The sequence below is a fragment of the Cricetulus griseus genome, chromosome 6 (genome assembly GCF_003668045.3).
Source record: "Cricetulus griseus strain 17A/GY chromosome 6, alternate assembly CriGri-PICRH-1.0, whole genome shotgun sequence".
NCBI lineage: Eukaryota > Metazoa > Chordata > Mammalia > Rodentia > Cricetidae > Cricetulus > Cricetulus griseus.
This window is the reverse complement of record NC_048599.1, coordinates 67,300,772-67,321,024: the sequence shown is the minus strand read 5'-3', so window position 1 is coordinate 67,321,024 and position 20,253 is coordinate 67,300,772. Positions and strand designations below refer to the sequence as shown.

The window sequence follows — 20,253 nt, the reverse complement described above, 5'->3', positions numbered from 1 at the left end:
GAACAAGTAGAAGACACATTTCATGTTCTACTATATTTTTTTGATCTTATCTATATGAAACTATTTTCAAGTGTTAAGAAAGGTCCAGTTTTTGTTTTAAGGTGCCCACTATTCTAATTATATATCAGCCAGTCTTGCCTTTGAAGAGCACAACTTACATTGCTTTCATCCTGACTACCCCTTTAGAATTACATGGCATTGTGGCAACAACATGCTGTTTAGATCCCGGACACTCAAGAACAGGTTCCATCTGTACCTTTTGTTATCTCTTTAACATTTGGATAATTAGTTGGCTCTCTGATTCTCAGATTTTTTTGACTGAAAAATGAAGGTTGTTTGTCTCTGAGTTGAAGGAGGGAAGTTATAGACTGACTATGTGAAGTACCTATTCCTGACTGGGTCTGGTTGTCAGATGACAGTATTCATCTCAAATCAGATGGTGTTTAAAACAAAGGTGAATTATAAAGCATTCTATGGTCTACCCCTCTTTTGCTCCTCTGTAAGTAGCTATCTGTTTCCTCTGTGATGGAGTTATATCTTATTTTTGAACACCTTTGACTCTAGGATTTGTGGTAATATAAGCATAAAACTATGAACGACTTACAATTTTTAAACAAAGGCAAAATGAAAAGCAAAAAAACCCCACAAAAACAAAAATTAAAAAAAAAAAAAAAAACACAAAACATACCAAGGCCTCTAATGTACTATGCCTTGAATCAAGATATAAGTTAAACAGCTAAATATTTTTCTCTGGTAATATAAATTGAATATAAACTATGAAGATGAAATTATATTTGTATAAATGTTAAGTTTGGGGAAGAGATCTACCTTTGTTTAAAGCTACTGTTTAAAAGTGGTCCTTCCCATCACACTCATTGCTGCTTCCTATCCCCATCTATTATGCCACTTTCCTCTCTTTTCTATAGCATTTTCCCTTCTGTTATGTGCTATAAGAGAAGACATGTGGCATGTATATCCATGCATTTAATTCTGTGTAACTCTCACTGACCATGCACTGAAATGAATGAGTGAGTTGTGGAGTGATCAGTCAGCAGTCAACAGGGCCCAGGTTTCTTTATTCGGATACACCAGCCAAGTGCAGGCCAAAGTATGCAAGGGCAGCCAGGCCAGAGCGAGGAGGAGGGAGCAGTGCGATGGCCAAGGAGAAGGGAAGGCCTACGTGTCGGTGGTCCCTTAAGAAGCCTTCCTGATGTCATCTTAGACTTCCTCTCACTCGCCCTCACGGCATGTTCCCGCACACCTGTCCAGGTTACCTGGGGGCGTGGCTACAGAGTCTCCCTAAAATGAGTTAATTTTATCTACTACCACCATTATCATTATTTTGTTATTATTAGTATTTTCAGATGTGGTCTTACTAGGTAGTGTGGATTTGTTTGGAACTGGTTGTGTAGATGCAGCAGACTTTTAACTCATTATCCTTCCATCAGAGTTTGCTGAGTACTGAAACCACAAATGTATTCCACCATGCCTGGTGAGCTATACTATTTAGAGTCTACGTTTTGTATAACTTAAACCTGAGCAAACAAATAAGGAAAACAGGAAGTGCAAAGAGTCTGACTTTCTGCAGTGGGGTACTATGTCAGGATCCAAAATAGTACCGAGAACAGCTTGCCTCTTGCAGGTTCTTAATTCATTGCTGTCAAGCTCTTGATGTGAAACAATCTAATCACCTGAAATAAGGGGCTGCTTTTGAAGGAGAGGTTTTGCATTGCTGTGACTATCATCACTGGGTAAAATGTCAGGCAAAGTGCACATGGCTAGAATGTGTCTCATTTCCATGCCTTAGCTTTCAACGCATACATACTGAAAGATCATCTTAAGCAGGATGAACAGATGCTTTTTATAACTTCTCAATGCAATTTCTCTTTTGTTTTGTTACCATTCGAAAACACAAAAGACAAGTGGTTTCCTTCTTTGCGGGTAGCAAGTGAGTTATGCTATTGGTGACAGGATGGTGCTGTCAGGGAGATAGATCACCTTCCACTTTAGGACAAGCTGCTAATCTGGGTCTATTGGGCTCACCTCCGCTGAGAGCAGGCTTCTCAGAGGAACAAAACACCCACGACCTTCATACTTCACATTATTATTTAATTATTCCACCCAAAATTCCCAAGGGGAAGAACATTTACTCCCAGGTGAAGAGGAAGCTTAGAAATTATGTTTTCACAAAGTTATTTTGCATTGTTGGGATACAGAACAAATAAAATATGTGGTCTCTCAAGGCATTTTCCATGTCTAGGAGTAAGGCAGTTGCTACTGTGAACTGTATTACAAGACACAAACCTCACAGTCACAAATCACCTTCCTGTGCACAATGATGGCCCCTCAAATACACACTGTCTTCCTGGTGATGTTTCCTCTAAAACTGTTCAAATTGGCATGCGATTTAATGACCATCTGAGATCTCTGCCAGACTCAGGGTTTAGCTCTAGTGCATATCCATTTATAAAACACAGACAGATTTTCTAACTGCCACATTTTAGCTAGCTGGCTTGCAATATTTTCATAAAACTGTTTATCCTTCCATCAACAACAAGCCCTAAATATTTCCAGCTCAATATTTTTCAACTAAAATTGCATTCCACATCTATAGCATTCAATAGGAGAAACTTTGAAAGCTAATTGATGCTTTAAATATCCATAATACTGAAAAAAATTACAGGTGAGTGCTGTCACTGAACTACATACTTGAGCACACAGAGCATGTAAGGGCTCTACCACTGATCTGTTTCTCTAACCTTAAAACACTGGATTTGATATTTCAGAGAGCTATGAGTATTTTCAGATCAGTGAGTCTTTGCATTTTAGATCAAAATACACATAAATTATATTCTATCATATAAGCCTCTCGCTTAGCAGTAGAATGCAATGTGCTGATTTTTGTTTGTTTGTTTTAATAGTAGCAGTGAGGACAGGGCTCTCATAATCTCTGTTCTTCATTGTACTTGCCCATTATAGTTTTGGGGATAAGTGAATATTTATATTACACTCCACAACTAGATTATTATTTTACATGCCACATTGGATATCTTTAAAAAGTGGGCAGATTATTATCCATGGATTATGAGTCCATAAAAGGGACTGATCTCTTCCTGGAAAGACAGACTGCAAATAGCATAAGGAAGCAGGTAAAATACCTCAATGGTAGAGTTTGCAGAGTGAATATGTAGCAACGAAGATGCCCTCTAAGGGCTGAAAGTTAGCAATAGCACCCAGTCCTCAGGAACTGAAGTTGTGTCACAACCTTGAAAGCTTCAAAGAGTTTTTCAAAGTCCAGGCACAAAGACATCCTGGGCATGCCCCGATTTATGCTGATTATGTTCTATAGAGAAACTGAGCAAACAGCTCAACCACTTCACATCAAATTTCTCAACTGCAAAATTCTGAGTGAACAAAATGAGTTTTTTTTTAAGATGCCAAGTTTTTGATAATTTGTTAGTCAACAGTAGAAAACTAAAATAAAGAATTGCAAGAAGTCTTGACTATGTTGAAACAACAACATTTTGATATAATACTAGAATACTAGAATGTTTGTGTTAGAAAAATATTTTTTGTGTAATTATAATCTATTTATCATAACAGGTTTATTTACTCAAGGAACCATAAATAATAAATAAAATCCAAATAAAGTAAATATAAAAACTTTTATCACTATCAAAGTTATGATCATAAGTCTTTTGTGAAAACACCTAGAAGATGCACAATAATTTTTTGTAAAATTAAATTTAAAATAAAGTGAGGGGGCTGACAAGAAGGATCACTGGGTAAATGTGCACGTGGCCAAGCCTGATGACATGAGTTTGTTTCCTGGGTTCATATATTAGAGAGAGAGAACATATTTCTGCAATTTCCCTTTGAACTCTACATGTGTGGAGGCAGGTATTTGTGGTGTACACACACACACACACACACAGAGAGAGAGAGAGAGAGAGAGAGAGAGAGAGAGAGAGAGAGAGGCATAACTAAACATAATAAACATATAATGTGGGGGACCAAATATCCCTGTTATGGAATATTCTGGGTTCCAGGCCCTGGCCGCCATAAACAGCGGTGGCCCCAGGAAACTAAGGCCCACTATTGTATTGTTAATGTCAGCAGGGGTACTTTTGTTTACCATGGCCTGAGGGTAATATGCCTCTTATTTGTATCTGTATGTGCCTAAGCATCTGAATAGGCCCTCATGTGGGTGGAAGAGCTAGAGGTGTGTGAGTAACTTGAGGACAGAAGGTTAGGAGCTAAGCAGGCAAGCAGCTAGAGGAGAGAGGATGGTTGCCTCTCGTAGTATTAGCAGGATGGTTAAGAGACACCAGAAAAGATGGCTAATAAAGAAATGGCTCTAGTTCCACAACATGGAACTGAGAGTTCTCTGAAGATGACAAGATGCCTGTGTTTGGTCTTTATCGACGTTGGGTTCCTCAAAGCTTCCAGGTCCACACACCCCCTCTCAGATAGAACCTCATGGTCTAGGGCTGAGACATGCTAGGTCACGACAATATAAGAACAATACAAGTATACAACTTAGGGATTTTGAGCTTCCAGAATATTTTATAATCTTTGCCTTTACTCTTTCCTAAAGATATTTAAAAAATTTTTAATTTGGAGATTTTAATAATCATATCATTTTCTGTTTCCTCAGTGCCTCTTTTTCTTCTTGTCTCCTTTCTCTGATTTCTTTCCTCCTATTTCCTTCCTCTATGGTTCCATTCCCCTTTTTTTGAATCTAACTCATAGCCATTTAAACATCCCATATTTAAAGAAAATAAGTAAAAAGTGAATAGAAAACAGGGAAGGCAATTTCATTGGCGTCTGGCCCCCTCCCTTGGTGGTGGTGTCACCTCTCACACAGACAGACAAGCAGGTGAATGACAGAGTTTCACTTTCCCTGTTCTGTGTCATTTGGCAGTTTACTCATTGTAAACTCATCATATTTCTGCTGTTTTGTACATATTTAGCCAGGTGGCAGTGGCATATGCTTTTAATCCCAGCACTTGAGAAAGCAGAGGCAGGGGAATCTCAATAAGTTCCAGGCAAGCCTGGTTTACAAAGAGAGTTCGAGGACATCCAGGACTGTTACACAGAGAAACACTGTCTTGAAAAAAAAAAAGAGAGTTTTTAAAAGTACAAGTAAATTCAGTTATTTAGGGACATATTGTATAATATTTTGTACTCCTTTATATGTATTACTCAAAAATTTAATTCTGAGACATGCTTTGAGAATGAAAAATGAGAGAGATAAGGTCAGAGAGTCACAGAACTTATCTATGAGTCCCAAGTAATACTTTGCTTAATCTTATTAGAAAATTATATCGATATTTTGTTTTAACCTTAGCATTAAAAAAAATCAAGTTAAAACACAGCAGTTACAAGTTAACTGTTCAAACATTTAAATTTTTACTCAACTAAAATATGGCTTGTTAAACCCCTATATTTTAATATTCTGAAGAGCCAAAGAGTTAAGTTGGTTGTAGATATAATAGCAATTTGTCTATGTCCATAAAAGAGAGTGAGGTGTAGCTAGCAGGAAGCCAGCTGTTCTGAAAAGGAAAAGAAATTTATTTGGCTAGCAATGTGGACTTTGGCCTTGATTTTCTGTCTTTCTTGGCTTTTCATTTGCTTATTATTTATTTTACATTTATCTCTAATGTGATAAAATGTGATTAGGGAAGAACCCCCAAATTAGATATCAAATACCAAGTGGTCAGCCCCAAGATCGTGTGTGTGTGTGTGTGTGTGTGTGTGTGTGTGTGTGTGTGTGTGTGTGTGTGTGTGTATTTTAAAGTCTGAGTAGGTTGCATTTACATATTTAACAATGCATGTATGTTTATGTGTATGTGTTTGTGTATTATAGAAAAAAAGACCATAGATCTGACACAGTGTAAGGGCTAAACGGGGGCAGGGGATGAAGGGAGAAAAAAAGGGGGCATATGATGTGATATATTATAATTTCAAAAAATAAAAAGAATATTAAAAAGAGAATAGTGGTGCAATTCCACTTAGGAAGGAACACTTCCCTTTATTTTACATATTATCTTAATATCTCAAGTGCTTTTCATGTGCCCATTTCAAAGTTGTTCAGCTTTAGCTACCGAGATGCCTCAGTGGTTAAGAAAGGTTATTGCTCTTTCAGAGAACTAGAATTCCTTTGCCAGCACCAATGCTGAGTGGCTTACAACTGCCTGTCATTTCAACCCCAAGGAATCCAATGCCTCTGACCTCCAAGAACACCTGCACTCGTGTGTACATACTCAGTCACTAGTACTCACACAGTTAAAACTCAATAAAATAGATGTTTAAAAAACAAATTAAACCATAGAATGTTCAACTAAAATAAAAGTGGCATTTTTAGCATCTTATAAATATGAAGAGTTTGTTTTTTTTTTCTTTCTATGTTCTTAGTTTTTCCAACAGCCTTGATCCTTCTATTGTTTTCCTAAAAGGAAGAAAATAGTACTTTAAAAAGACTCATACAAACACAAAAGAAAGAGGATGGTGAGAGCCAGTGCCCATACATCTAGCAATCAAATTTGTACTTCAGCAGCTTGACAAACAACTTCAACATTTTAGTTTTCCTAACACAGGGTTTCCTACTTTTCATGGGTATAATTGTTATGTATTCAGTTTTCAAAATTGCAAAAGTAGCCATACCCTATGAATTTTTTTTAAATTTTTGAAAAATATTTAAAATGTAGATAAACATATAGAGGAAAAGGTAAATGCATAATTAAATAGGACAGTACATATGTATTTATTTTACACTTGGGAAAATGAGTACATTTTAAAAAGTTCCATGGCATAGATCATATATACTTCAATACAACTGATAGTGTCTATCCCAAAATATTAGTCCAAAAAAACTGATAATGGAAAAGCCTTTACCTCCTTCTCCAACATCAAGCCTTCTGCTCTCAGGTTCTTTTCAAATGTATTTCTTTTGTCGTATTGTATGTTTGTCTTCCGATAAACCAGGATATAATCAATTCGCTTCTTGCCATCTTTAAATAAGAGTCCACTGGATGCTATGTAACTCATGTCATTCTGTAAAATAAAAAAAGTTAATAGTGTAAGTTAGATAAACAAGCTTGCTAGTTATAGGCACTACCAAACTGATACCAGAAAATAAATGTGTGCTTCACTCTCCTACTGAAAAACATGGAAGGATAATTCTTGCTTATCTGCAATTTATAATGGAAGACAGCATAGTCTTGTAATTAGGTTTATCATTTGATGGCTGATCCTTCAGCTGGTGTATGTTTTGTTCAATGAGTCTCTGTACAAATACAGCTAGTATATCTTCCTTGTTGACTAAACCATGTCCAGATATAGTTATTTTCATAATTCATCTTGTTCATTCACACCTTACGTTTCAAAGGTAAAGACACTAAGGCTGAAAGAAATGAAACCAACAAGACACCATGTATTATTTAAAACCTAAACAAATCTCTGCTTTTCTAAAGCATTGTTCAATAATGCTGAGAGCATACAATAATTCCTGAACTGCAATTTCTGGGAAATGTTTATGCTTAGGATATGACTTTGAAGTGATGGAAATAGTGCACCCATTCCAACTCATAGCTGGCTCATCAAGACTGGTTAAAGACACTGAAGAGCTGGCTCAATCTGTAAAATGCTTGCTGAGCAAGTCCCGGGAGCTGAGTGTGCATCCATGTAGAAGCCAGACACAAACGTATTCAGCAGTGACACCAACATGCCACAGTATGGAAACGGGGAGGAAGAGAATGGAGAGTCTTCTGACTATCTAGGGCCAGATAGCCTTGAAATGAAGCAGCAAAGACAGTCTCGTTCGAACAAGATGATGCTTGTAGCACACATGTGCACTCCTTAAACCTGTCCACAAAACAGTTTGAAGGATCTCATATTGCTGTTGCCAATATTGGAAGCTATTTTCATAAACTGGTAGATTTTCAGCTAGGAATTTTCCTTGAAGGATTTATTTTAAAATAACTTAATCATGTTGAGGTCCATCTTTCATAGCCCAGCCGGAGGCTATCTGGATGTCCATAGTTTCTGCTGCTACTGGAGACCATGTTGTTGTCTATGATTCCTGCTGGGGCCATGTTGATATCCACAGACCCTGCTGTGGCCAGAGGCCATGATGGTCCATGATCCATGCTGTCACTAGGGACAATGTTGAGGTTCATCTTCTGTGGTAAAGCCAAAGGACATGTGGATGTCTGTGGTCCATGCAGTCATGGAAAACCATGTGAAACACCATGACCTATGCTGCCACTCATTGTTATGGGAAGGTGAGCTTCTATTGCAATTGTATCGATGATGCTAGACTCATAGTTGAAAATGAGAGATATTAAAGGCTTCTACAATGACCCCCCCAAAAAAATAAACAATCTAGACAGGAAGCCACTGAAGAAATCTGGTACAAGGGAAACTCCCACCAATCTACAAGAAAAACCCCAGATAAGGCTTCTGGCAATATCAGATAGGTAGCCTGAAATGGCTATCTCTTATAATCAGATTGTTGACTATAGAAGGAAGTTTCTGTCCCATCAGTCCTGCAGCCAATTAGTCCCAAATAAACACACAGAGGCATATGTTAATTATAAACTGATTGTCTGATGGTTCAGGCTACTTATGGCTTACTGGTGATGTACAGGTTCTTGCTTCCTCAGCAGCTACATGGCATCTCCTTAACTCTACCCAATACCTTTCTCTATCCCTGTTTGGATTTGCCACCAGGCTAAATCCTGTCTGTCCAGCCAAAATAATTTTATTCTTAACTAATAAGAGAAACATATATTCATAGCATATAGAAGGACATTCCCTACCAGGTGACTACCCCAGTAGTTATCAGAGAGATTTTCTATCCATACCTGATGGAAACAGATGCAGAGACCTACCTATAGCCTAGCACTGGACCAAACTTGGGGGATCCTGTTGAAGAAGGAAGGAAGGATTGTATGAGCTGAAGTATAGTTCTTTATAGCACATGGCTTCTGGTGCGTGTGTGTGTTGGAGGGGAGGGTAGTGGAGGAGAGAGAGACTCAATTATCTGTAAGATGTTGGCTACTGGAAGTTTGGTCATGCTCCAATGAGTATCTGTGCAATGCAAATTGTTACTGTGTACTGATTTTTTTGGTTGGGGAAGGCACAATGGTGGGAGGATGAAAGGAGTGTAATTGGGATGCATTTATGTGAAATTCCCAAATAATCAATACAAGTACTATGTTGAAAAAACTATTCAACTAACATCCTTTTTAGTGCTCTGAAATGACTCTCCAGTATCCCCCCCTCTTGAAATACTACTATGACTATAAAGGTTGTACTATTTTCTTTTTATTATTAAAAATTTAAAATGTAAATGTCTTTCTCAGAAACAAACAAAACTTCAATCAAAGAACACAACTGCCTAAAACCAGAATAAAACATAAAACAAAGATACCATGCCCCTCCCACAAAACAAAACAAAACAACGAAACAAAAAACAAAACCTCCATCAAACTGTCATGAAATAAAAACATGCAGAGTGCTGTTATGTCCAGTTATATGTTGGTCAACTAATCCTGAAATGAGACCTGTCCTGGAGTGGTTGATATATCCAGTGTCACTCCATTAGAGAAAACTGATCATCTCCCAGCAGGTATAAGTGGCAGTTCAGTTATTAACTTTTACCCTAGTGGCTAGGTTTGCATTCATTCATGTATATAATGATTTCATTGATTAATGAAAAATATACAGCAAAATAAAATAGAATAAGATAAAACAAGAACTATCACCTCAAAAACATTACTCAAACAAAATCAGATTTACCAATGAAGACTTTTTCCTGATGTGTTTTTGAAGGGTGCTGTACCATTCTTATGACCCAGATCTCACAGAAGAGTATGGCCTTGATCTCAGGTCTGCATTCTTGGCTAATATCCAGATGCCATCCATTCTTTACTTCCTCCCAACTACTTGGATGAATGTGTCTGCATGTTATTCAATGTTTCCTAGGTAGGCATTCTTGAGATGCAGACAGACTGCATAGCATCTTGCAGGGCTTACATAAATTTACACAAAGGCATATTGAACTACTACGAGGAGCCTGACTGAGACATATGTACAACTCTGAAAGAACCGAGTGTCCAATGAAGTGAGGGAGTGATGTTCATGGAGCAAAAAAGCAAGAAGTCATTTGGGTGAAGGAAGTCAAAGGAAGTGAATAAGAATGTCACCCCACAACAGGTTATGTTTATCAGGATACCTGGAATGCTCTGTTAGTCAAATGGACAAGTCTAGTATGTGAATTTATCCCCTAGAGACCCTTGAGCTGAAGGACAAGAATATGTGGTACATAATCTTTTTTATAATGAGTAGAAAATTAGCAAGATTTCCAGGGATATTTCATTAAGTAGCTTAACAGAATTATGGTAGTAGGTTTTAATGCCATCTTGCAACAAATTTTCATCACCTATGCAGGGAGCATCAACTGAGAAAATTTTCTGATATCTTTAATTGATGTGGGAAGAGTTACCCAGAGTGCAGGTGGCACTTTCTTATACCTGTCTTGTAGAAAAGGCCATAGCAAAAGGGGATCCTTTGTTTGTTGCTTACTTAGCCTTCCCCTTTGCTATGGCTGCTGATTCCTTTGCTGATATTAAAATTAGTGTTTTCTGGCCACCTCTTTCCTCAATTGAGAGTCAGTGGTTCTTCTGCAATCCTCAGGTTTTCTGTACCACTTTGGTACTGATGAAGCTCCAAGCCTTGTGATCTGAGAAACAATCAAGTTCTCAGCTTCTTAGTGTGACACAGATGCTGGTGCTGTTTTAATGTAAGTCGATTTAATATATTATATATAGAGAGACAGAAAGAATATATATTCGTATATAGTCATATATACATCCATGAAAAAATATAATCTTCATTCTATCTTTTCTCTTCCTAATCCTGCCTGATACAGAGACTGGGTTACCAACACTAAGAGATACAACAAAGCTTTACATAATAGTGACAATAATAGATATCACTTGTTAAACATTTACTTTGAACCACACATTTTATTAAGTGTTTCAAAGGTTGTTTAATTTAACCCCATGTAGCCTTTTAGGTCCATCTTGTTCTGAATACACAGAAGCTTATCTGATTCCAAGGTGTCATAGGAAAGAAAACAGTTAATCCGCTTAATCCACCCACTTACCATCTTATCTGGGGTTGTAGCAACTGTGTTTAAACAGAATTTGTTATACCATTCTTACTCACTATGGCAACTGTGGTAACTTTTTCATTAGATTATTGTAACAGTCTTGCTTGTCTACTTTGTTCCCTTTTATTCCATTGCTAATACAGGGCATGAGTTACTGAGTGTTCATGGGGACTGTGGATGAAGTCAGGCCTCTTCTCTCAGGTCTCCAGAGGTTTTCTGTGGTGTTCCTTACTCTTGATCTCACTTTCTCTAACATTATTTTTCTTAGCACTTGATAACTTCTGTCATTGTACTGAATTATTCTTGTTTTTAAAAACTGCTTTATGTTGATATAATTTGAATTTTATAAAGGTACATGTTCTAGTTTGCTTTTCTTTCTTTAATAAAACAGTGACCAAAGGAAACTTAGGGAAGGAAGGATTTATTTAGCTTACAGATTCCAGTTCATCATGGAGCAGAAACTATGACAGGAACTCAAGGTAGGAACTTAAAGTAGAAACTGTGAAGGAACATTGCTGAGTGCCTTTCCCCCTGCTTCTACTCAGCTACCTTCCTTACACAACCCAAAACCACCTGCCTAGATGTGGCACTGTTCATATTGAGTGAGGTCTTCCTCCATCAGCTAGCAGTCACTGTTTTACAGATATACCCATAGGCAATTTGAACAAGGCAGTTCCTCACAGTGGTTTTTCAGTCCCTCTTTTTTTCTATTTTGTTCAATGAGTATTTCAAATATATCTTTTAACAAAACAGATAGTAGGAGTCAGTGAATATTTGTAGAGAGGAGAAAGAAAAAGGGAAAGACAGGAGGTATGAAAGGATTGAGAGGGAAGACACATATGGAGCTAGGTAGAACTAGCTTAAAAGACTTCAAGGACAGGAAAACCTCCTCTGTTAATTTATCATCTTCTTCCCTTTAATAGCCCTCTAATAGAAGATCAATGATAGGAATCCACGGTGAACTTTGACACCAGCTTCATGACACTCCAGTGTTAACAGCTTTCCTGCTTTGTACCCAAGCCCCAGGTGTTCTGTATTTGATCATTTCTTAGTTTAGAGCTGCTGTCTTCAATTTAGTAAAGAATAGAAGTTGATACTTTCAGTGCTAGCATTATTTTAGGTGAAGAGGAAGTTATTTAGTAAGCCTTAGGAATCAATAGATTGATTGCTACAGCAACTAGTACAAAACAGGACATTTTCAAAAGCATCTCATGCTGTTTTGCTAACACCATGGAGTGAAAATAGAACTTTGGTTGTTACAGATATCTATTTTTCCATTTTTAAGCAAGTGTTGGCTAAACTTAACTAAAGAAACACTTGCCTGATTAAAAATTGATATCTTACTGATTATAAGTGACCTTCAATAGTATGCCCACATGTCATCTCTGTTTGAATAAACAATGCCAGAAACTGCATGAACCAGTGCTGCAATTCATTATCCAATCATTCTGTCAGATTCAAATGAAAAATAATGAATTTTGCCAGTTTTCCTATACACCTTACAACATTAATATCAAAAATACAAAAAAGCAAGCTAGTATTTGGAAATCTAGTCTAAATCATGTGAAAGGTATTAAATATAGATTCAATATAATTAGATGACTAAGAGCATTGTGGTTTACTTAAACTGTGACATTCATTAACTGAGGTGTTAATTAATCACTGATTGTATCTTTTGCTTAATTTAAGAACTGGCAGTTTATCATACATATTATTATGTATACACACAACAAGTAAAACTTCAATATATATATATGAGACATCTTCAGTGCTATAATTAAAGGCATGTGCCACCACTACCTGGTATCAAGTATTTTTTATAAAATAGTTGAAAAAGTATAGAATCAAATAATAATGATTTAGATTAGTGAAATACTTTCCAATTAGTGTGGGATAGGTTCAGCTTATATTCAAGGTTTTCATATTTATTATTTCCAGGACATGGAATAAAATTGGCATTTATAGAGAATATGGGAAGTAGGTAACTTGTCAGGTGTCTATTGGGGTTATTGGTTTTAGCTGTCAACTTGACATAACCTAGTGCCCTTAACCTACATGCAGCAGCAAATGAATGGGAAGAAAGACAAGAGAAAAGTCTTCAGCTATAGTCCCATATCACCTCCATCAGGCTTATCCTAGTGTTACATGATCCATTAAAATCCTCTTTAGTTCTTTGTCTCATATATATATATATATATATATATATATATATATACATATATATATATGACAGGCTATATATCTTCATGTCATATATATAAATATGACAAAGAACTATATATATCTTCCTTTTTATATTTACTTTTTTCCAGTATTATTTTGATTTATTTTATTTTATAAAAGTCTTTTACTTTTATTTTTAGTTTCTCCTCTTGTATTTATCTAATTTTATTGTATTTATCTGACTTTGACAAGCAGTTTGTTTTCTCTCATATGACATATCTAGTTTTAAAACAAAGTGAAAAAATTAGATAGATGAAGGCAAAGTGGGGACTTCTTAGGAAAAGGAAGGGCTGGCAAAGGACAAAGGGATAAGAACTTGTAAAGATGGTGATCTGATAAAAGTACATGATGTGTATATATGAAAATGTTGAAATGAAACCAATAACCATGTGATATACATATGCTAATGAATTATGAAAACAGAACATGGAGGGATGATTACAAGAAACTGAATAACACTGTACAGTCAGAAGGAAACTGTCTAATGGGCCTCAGGAGCCAGTACAGGTCACATTTTCTTGGTGAATTTAATAAAATCAGTAATGATTATAACATAATATTAGATCATGTCATCAGCCTATGACTGATTTCTGATTATCAGTTGGCCACACTTTGAGTTAATATAATTCAGTAGGATACAATGGTTGAGGTATTTAAGTCTGTATTGATATCATCTGGGCTCCAATTAACTAAGCCTCTTTTCATTAGTTTACCAGGGCTCCGTCTCCATTTTACAGCTTTTGAACCAGAGTAATAGCGATAACAACTGTGAAGGATTATTACTATGACTAAATGAGATAATGCATGAGGGGCATTACTGCCTGACTCACTCTAAAAGATCATAAAATTATATTTAGTACTATAATGGGGAATTTGGAAAGTTATATGGGGCCAGGAAGATGGCTTGGCATATTAAAGTGTTTGTCGATAAGCCAGACAACATAAATTCTATCCTTGGAACCCACATGGTGGAAAAACTAGGTGGAAGGGGAGAACTAAATGCTGTAAGTTGTTATCTGACCTCACCCACATGCTATGACAAGAACACACACACACACACACTCAACAAACACATGTATACACAATTCTATCTACTCAATTTGTATTAGAGTACTGCTTGTTTTTCAGTGATTCAATGTCCATTTAGCTTGTAGGAAAATAGTCTTTCTCAGGATAAAGATAGCTGAATACATAGATAAGCAACGCAAAGGACACTGACTTGAACATTGTGTATATGGACAAAGAGCAATGGAAAAGCTAATGTGTCTTACATATGCTAATATGATATATATCATGTATCATAATTCAATACGAAGTAATAAGTAAAAATTATAGCTTAATGAAGCACTACAAAATAAACATCTATACAAATATTAATTATAGAAACATAACCCCAACAACTCTTAGAGAAATTCCCCTAAAATCCTTCTCATAATCACAATGCCCTCCATACTCAATTTTCAGCACAAATTTTGTATGTTATGACTTTGATATTTTCACTTTTCTTCAGTTTTAGCAACAAAATTTATGTCATTAAATGTTCAGTTTATCAAACATAAATTAGGGTGCTTTTTATGCCTAGCTACTTTCATGAAATATTATAGCTGTAAAATCCATTTCTAATTTTCATGCATTTGCATTTATTTTTATCATGAATTATCATAATATATGGATACAACAGAAGATCTATTCCTTCATGTTGATAGACATTTGGTTACATCCTGTCTTGATTACTGTAAAACTATAACAAACATCCATTTAAATATCTTGAAGTACTTATTTAGAGGTCTTTATTCAGGTGTACCTATGAGAAAATTGTTGACTCATAATGTTTACTTTCAATTTCAATCTATAGTGATAAACAACATTATAAGTTGATTTGTGTCCCTGCCAACAGCATTTTGATGCCTTGTGATTCATTAATACTCTCCAATCTTCCAAAAGTAGGGAGGTTACATAATAGTCATTTATTGGAGTTTTAATTTATATTCCCATTTCTAATAATTTTCTGTTCTACAAACATTCTAGATAGCAAGTCCTTTGACTTGTGTGTTTGTTAAAACTACAATTTCTGTCTTCAGATGAATTTTCACCATTTTAATGTCACTTGAAGGTCATATTCCATATTCCTAGGTTGTGAGGATTTCTTCCTTCTTATATGTGTACAATAAGTTTCTTATCTCCCATAAGACTGAGTTCTGGGGCTGGAGAAATGCCTCTGTGGTTAGGAACCTTGGTTTGATTCCTAGGACCCACAACGTATTCACAAGTGTCTGTAACTCCAGTCTCAGAAAACTCTGATGCCCTCTTCCTCCCTTCATTGGCACCAAGTATACAAGTGGTGCACAGGCATATAAACAGATAGAATATCAGTGCACATAAAATAAAATAAAAAATAATAATTAAATGCAAGTAAAATTAAAGATGGACAACTAATGTCTGATGGATTGATTTGAATTGCATAAAATATGTGATAGGGACCAAACTTCATTATTGTCATGTAGCTATCAAGTTGTTCTGTGTCCCTTAGAAAAATATCTCTTTCCTAATGGCTATGTAGCCCTGATTTTGCCCTAACTCTGCTTTCCATCCATGAAAGCAATGGTTGAAATAAAGATGATCATAATTTACTTGTTAACCCTATGATTGTAGAGAATCTATTTCAGTTTGTCAATATAGATATGTAGTATATATTGTTGTACAGGTCCTGGCCCAATTAGAGTCTTATAATGACTCACACAACATGAACAGCTTGCATAGGTCAAATCTTCTTGATTGCTTAGTCTAGTTCTAGGCTGAAGATTCTATTTTATCACACACAATAATATGAAATAATAGAATATTCCTAGTATGTAGGATGCCTAAGTGCTGACCATATCTTCTCCCACCCACATAGACTTTTTTGCAAATTTTGATAATAGGTTATCACTATGCCCATTAATTGAATTTTTCTGCTTCTTTAAAAAATTGGATTCAGTGAATAATACAGGCATTCACTGAAAGACAAAGGGGTAGTGCATGACTCAGACTTTCTCAGCAGACCACAGTGCTTAGATTGGCAATGGCTGCTTACTTTATCTCCTTGGTTATGCAGCAATTTTAGCTAAATGCTGTTGATACATAACAGACCAATTTGTCCAACTTCCCTCTACAATCTGGGTCAATATTTGGATGGTAACCACACAAGGTTATTGTCATATTGAACAATTGTTTCTTCTTCCTGTCTTAATCCTCTGTAAATCATTTAAACAATTCAAACATCCTTTTCATAGATTTCATTAGTGATATAATTTTTGACTTCCTGTGTATCTTTGTGGTAACCATTAATTCTGAGTTAGGTGATGGCAGTCTAGTCTGTGTTAGTCTGAGGCCATATTTCACCAGGAATTTCCTGCTATAGACTTCTTAATTAAAGTTCCAGAGACTTGGCATGCAAGTAAATTTATTTCAGGATTCAGCCATCTCCAACCATTAGCTCATTATACATCTTTTCTTAGAATGAATAATGTGTTCATATATTTCCAAAAATCCCTATTAAAATAAACTTAAAAATCATATGCAGAAGTTCAGAAGAAATTTATACACAGTGAAAATTTATTAAATGTTGTGCAAATTGTTAAAAATTCTGCTTCTTCTGATAGGAGTTTTCACTTTAAAAATAGTACTTACTAGGAAAAATATTTTAATTTCCCAAGTGTTCTAGAGAATAAAGTTATATATTAACATACATGCATTTTAATGTGCCTAGTTTAACTCTAGATAAATCCAGAAATGTAATGTTGAATTTCCTGTTCAAATAATCTTTAATTATGAGTTTTAGGAATGCCAAAACTCTGACCTCAATACTGAGCAGATAATTAGTGCTGATGCGAGCTTGGCCAGGTTCATTGCCTCCAGATCATAGTGCCAGCTGTACCTCTTCTCCATATGGTACAGTCGGTAATACAAATCATGTCTGAAGCAGTAACTGGAATACTTACACTGGACAAAGGCTGGCTAAGGTTCTATTCCAGTTTCTGCCACAACTGGACAGAGAAAAAATTCTACTTAAGAACATACAACTAAAAATCATAATTAGAAATAAATCATAAATTTAATTTCAATGTATTATTGCTGTTATTAATGCCATTGTATCCTTTAAGGAACTCACACAACAAACTTTATGATGATTTCCAATACATATGTACAAATATTGAAATGACTGGTTATCCTATAGGTACAATAAAAACATTTGCAAGAAGTCACTGAATTTTTATCTCAGGTCATTTACATTAACTATTAATAAAAAATTATGAAATTAAAACACTTATAAACATTGGGTAGTTGCCAATCACCGGGTCAAATTAAGGGTAAAATACAATTCAGGGCTCAGTAGCTTATCAGAGCACTTGATCCACTTTCAACCCTAAGGACATTTGTAGAGCTTTGCTTTTGAAAGTTTCTAGGTCCCAAGGTTACCTAGTGAGTCAGATAGTCCATGCTACAGATAGATGTTTTTTAGGATGCATATAGTAGTGAACTTGAACTATTAAGATATTGGGGTTTGAGGAAGGTGGAAGGAGGAAGAGGAGGAAAGGGAGTGGGAACTTGGATTGGCAGGCAAAATGAGAAAAGATTGTTTTAAAATTTAAAAAATGATTAAAAATAAAAAGTTATTCCCTGCTCTTGGTTCTATGCTTGTAACATGAAACAAGAAAGCAGGTGCCTAAAACAAAGGGACTCTCATCTCAGAGTGGTCAACTAAATACAGCAAAGTTGGATTTATTTTCAGTTTTGTAATGCAAAGTCAAGGTGTCACATCATAGAACAACAACCAAAATCTATGAAACATGGGCTGTCCCCAGTACATTTTCCAGTCAAAGGTTATTATTTCATTTAATGTGAAATACAAAACTTTCAGATTATATTATCAAAGCCTCAGCTACAATTTTTTTTTTTTTTGCCTAATATCATTAACACAACCATTTAGGAAAGACACAGATGTTCCAAGACAATTTACTCTCAATAGTTACATGTTCATTATTATTCAAATACTTTGAAGTGTGAAAGAGGAGATTCCCCATAATCTGTACATTAAGATGTACAGATTATATGCTGAAAATATTTTACCTTTGTGCAGAAAAGGCAAGCCCTGGGAAAGATGAATTTTTGTATCTACAGAAAAGTGCTTTTCAAGATCCAGTTGTCTTAAGTTACCCAAGCCTTTCACATGTGAATTCTATCTCTTAAGACATTTCAGGAACTTGGAAAACTGGCATCGAACATGTATTGGACTGTTAAGGATTATTTTTATACATGATTCATTCCTTACAGACTCAGAGTTGTTTTTCCTGTTAAAAATTAGGTGTTTGCAAGGTAAATTCTGAATGTGCAGATTACAACTCTGGAGACTGTTTTATGGAGGCTACTTTCTTATTTGAGGCTTTCTTCTGTCATATTTCTTATAATGTAGAAGGCAATTAACACAAAACCAGTGACTTTTAATCATTGTTTTGGCAGTAGGGGATGTATCTAGCAAAATAATCATACATACACATTGAAATACTTATTAATTGAGCTTTAGGGGGCTAAGACTCCCGGAAGCTCATTTGTGGCCTATCTGGGGTTTCATAGGCTAAGAAACTGTGGCTTTAGCAATGTTTATAATAATCTTGTTTGTTCTCTCATTTAAGTACCATTCAAGCCTGACCCTACTTGGCTTCTCAGATCTGATAAGAAGCAGAAGTTTTTAGGTGATATGACAATATACAAATGCATCTGCTTGTAAACTCAAATTCCCCTTGTCAAGGTTGGTAGAAGTTAGTTAAAGCATTTACAGAAAATCTTCCAAGTGCTTTGGCAACCTCCTGACTATAACATTATATTCATTTGAGCAGTTATTCAGAGATGAATGGCAGTATCAATAAGTCTTCAGTTCTCATTCTAGGTCATTTTATAAAATCCCACATTTGTATGTCATTGTACACAAGTTAATTAAATCTTTAATGCTTTTTCAAAGTAGCTTTTTGATATGAAAGCCATTCATCAAACAATTTAACTATTTTGAATGAAAAAACAACTTAGTATGTCCATTGAGTTGTACAATGATCACCACCACCTTTTTGGAAACTTTTATCATACATAAAGAAATTTCCACAGTCATTAGTGTTTATTCTCCATGTTCCCTTTCCCCTCCCCTTTCTGACCCTAGGTGACCACTTATGTACTTCGTGTGTGTGTGTGTGTGTGTGTGTGTGTGTGTGTGTGTGTGTGTGTGTGTGTGTGTGCCTGTGTGCTTTGAAAAATTGCTATGATCATGTTTAATGTAGATAAAAAACTGCAAAAATTAAATCACCCACTCCTAATATCGAAGAAAATGAACAGATAGGTCTCAAGAAAAGAAATAAAAATGGCTAAGAAATATTTAAAAGTGTCCAACATACTTAACCAACACCATAATGTACACTAAAACGACTTTGGGCTTGCATAATCACATTAGTAGAAACACTGTCATAAAATATGGTACATATAGGAAAAAGACACTCTAATACACTTGGTTGGAGTGTAACCTGGGGAAGACACTATGGAACTCTGTGTGGAGGCTTCTCAAAACATTAAACATTGCACTATATGGCCAAGCTTTACTCCAAATTCTACAGCCAAAGAACTCTGTATGGACCCCAACAAATATACCTGCTCATTCGTGTTTACCGTTGCTCTATTCACAATACCAATGAAATATATCGAGCCTATATGTCCATTATCAGATGAGAGAAGTAACATGAGTGGCAGACATCTGTGGTGCTAAGATAAGTAGTATACTCAAACAATGGAGTTGTAGTTATCTGTAAAGAAAATTGAAATCAGTAGAA

The 20,253-nt window shown here is 35.7% G+C and overlaps 1 protein-coding gene across 1 annotated transcript in view; it reads right to left on the bottom strand.

Moving 5' to 3' along the window:
- The window catches only part of Ano3 (anoctamin 3), a 321,996-nt gene that overhangs the window by 118,079 nt on the left and 183,664 nt on the right, over positions 1 to 20,253 (bottom strand). The window contains exon 6 of the mRNA XM_027422285.2: positions 6,898 to 7,056. Coding sequence (XP_027278086.2) covers positions 6,898 to 7,056 — 159 coding nt within the window. The remainder of the gene's footprint in view (positions 1 to 6,897; positions 7,057 to 20,253) is intronic.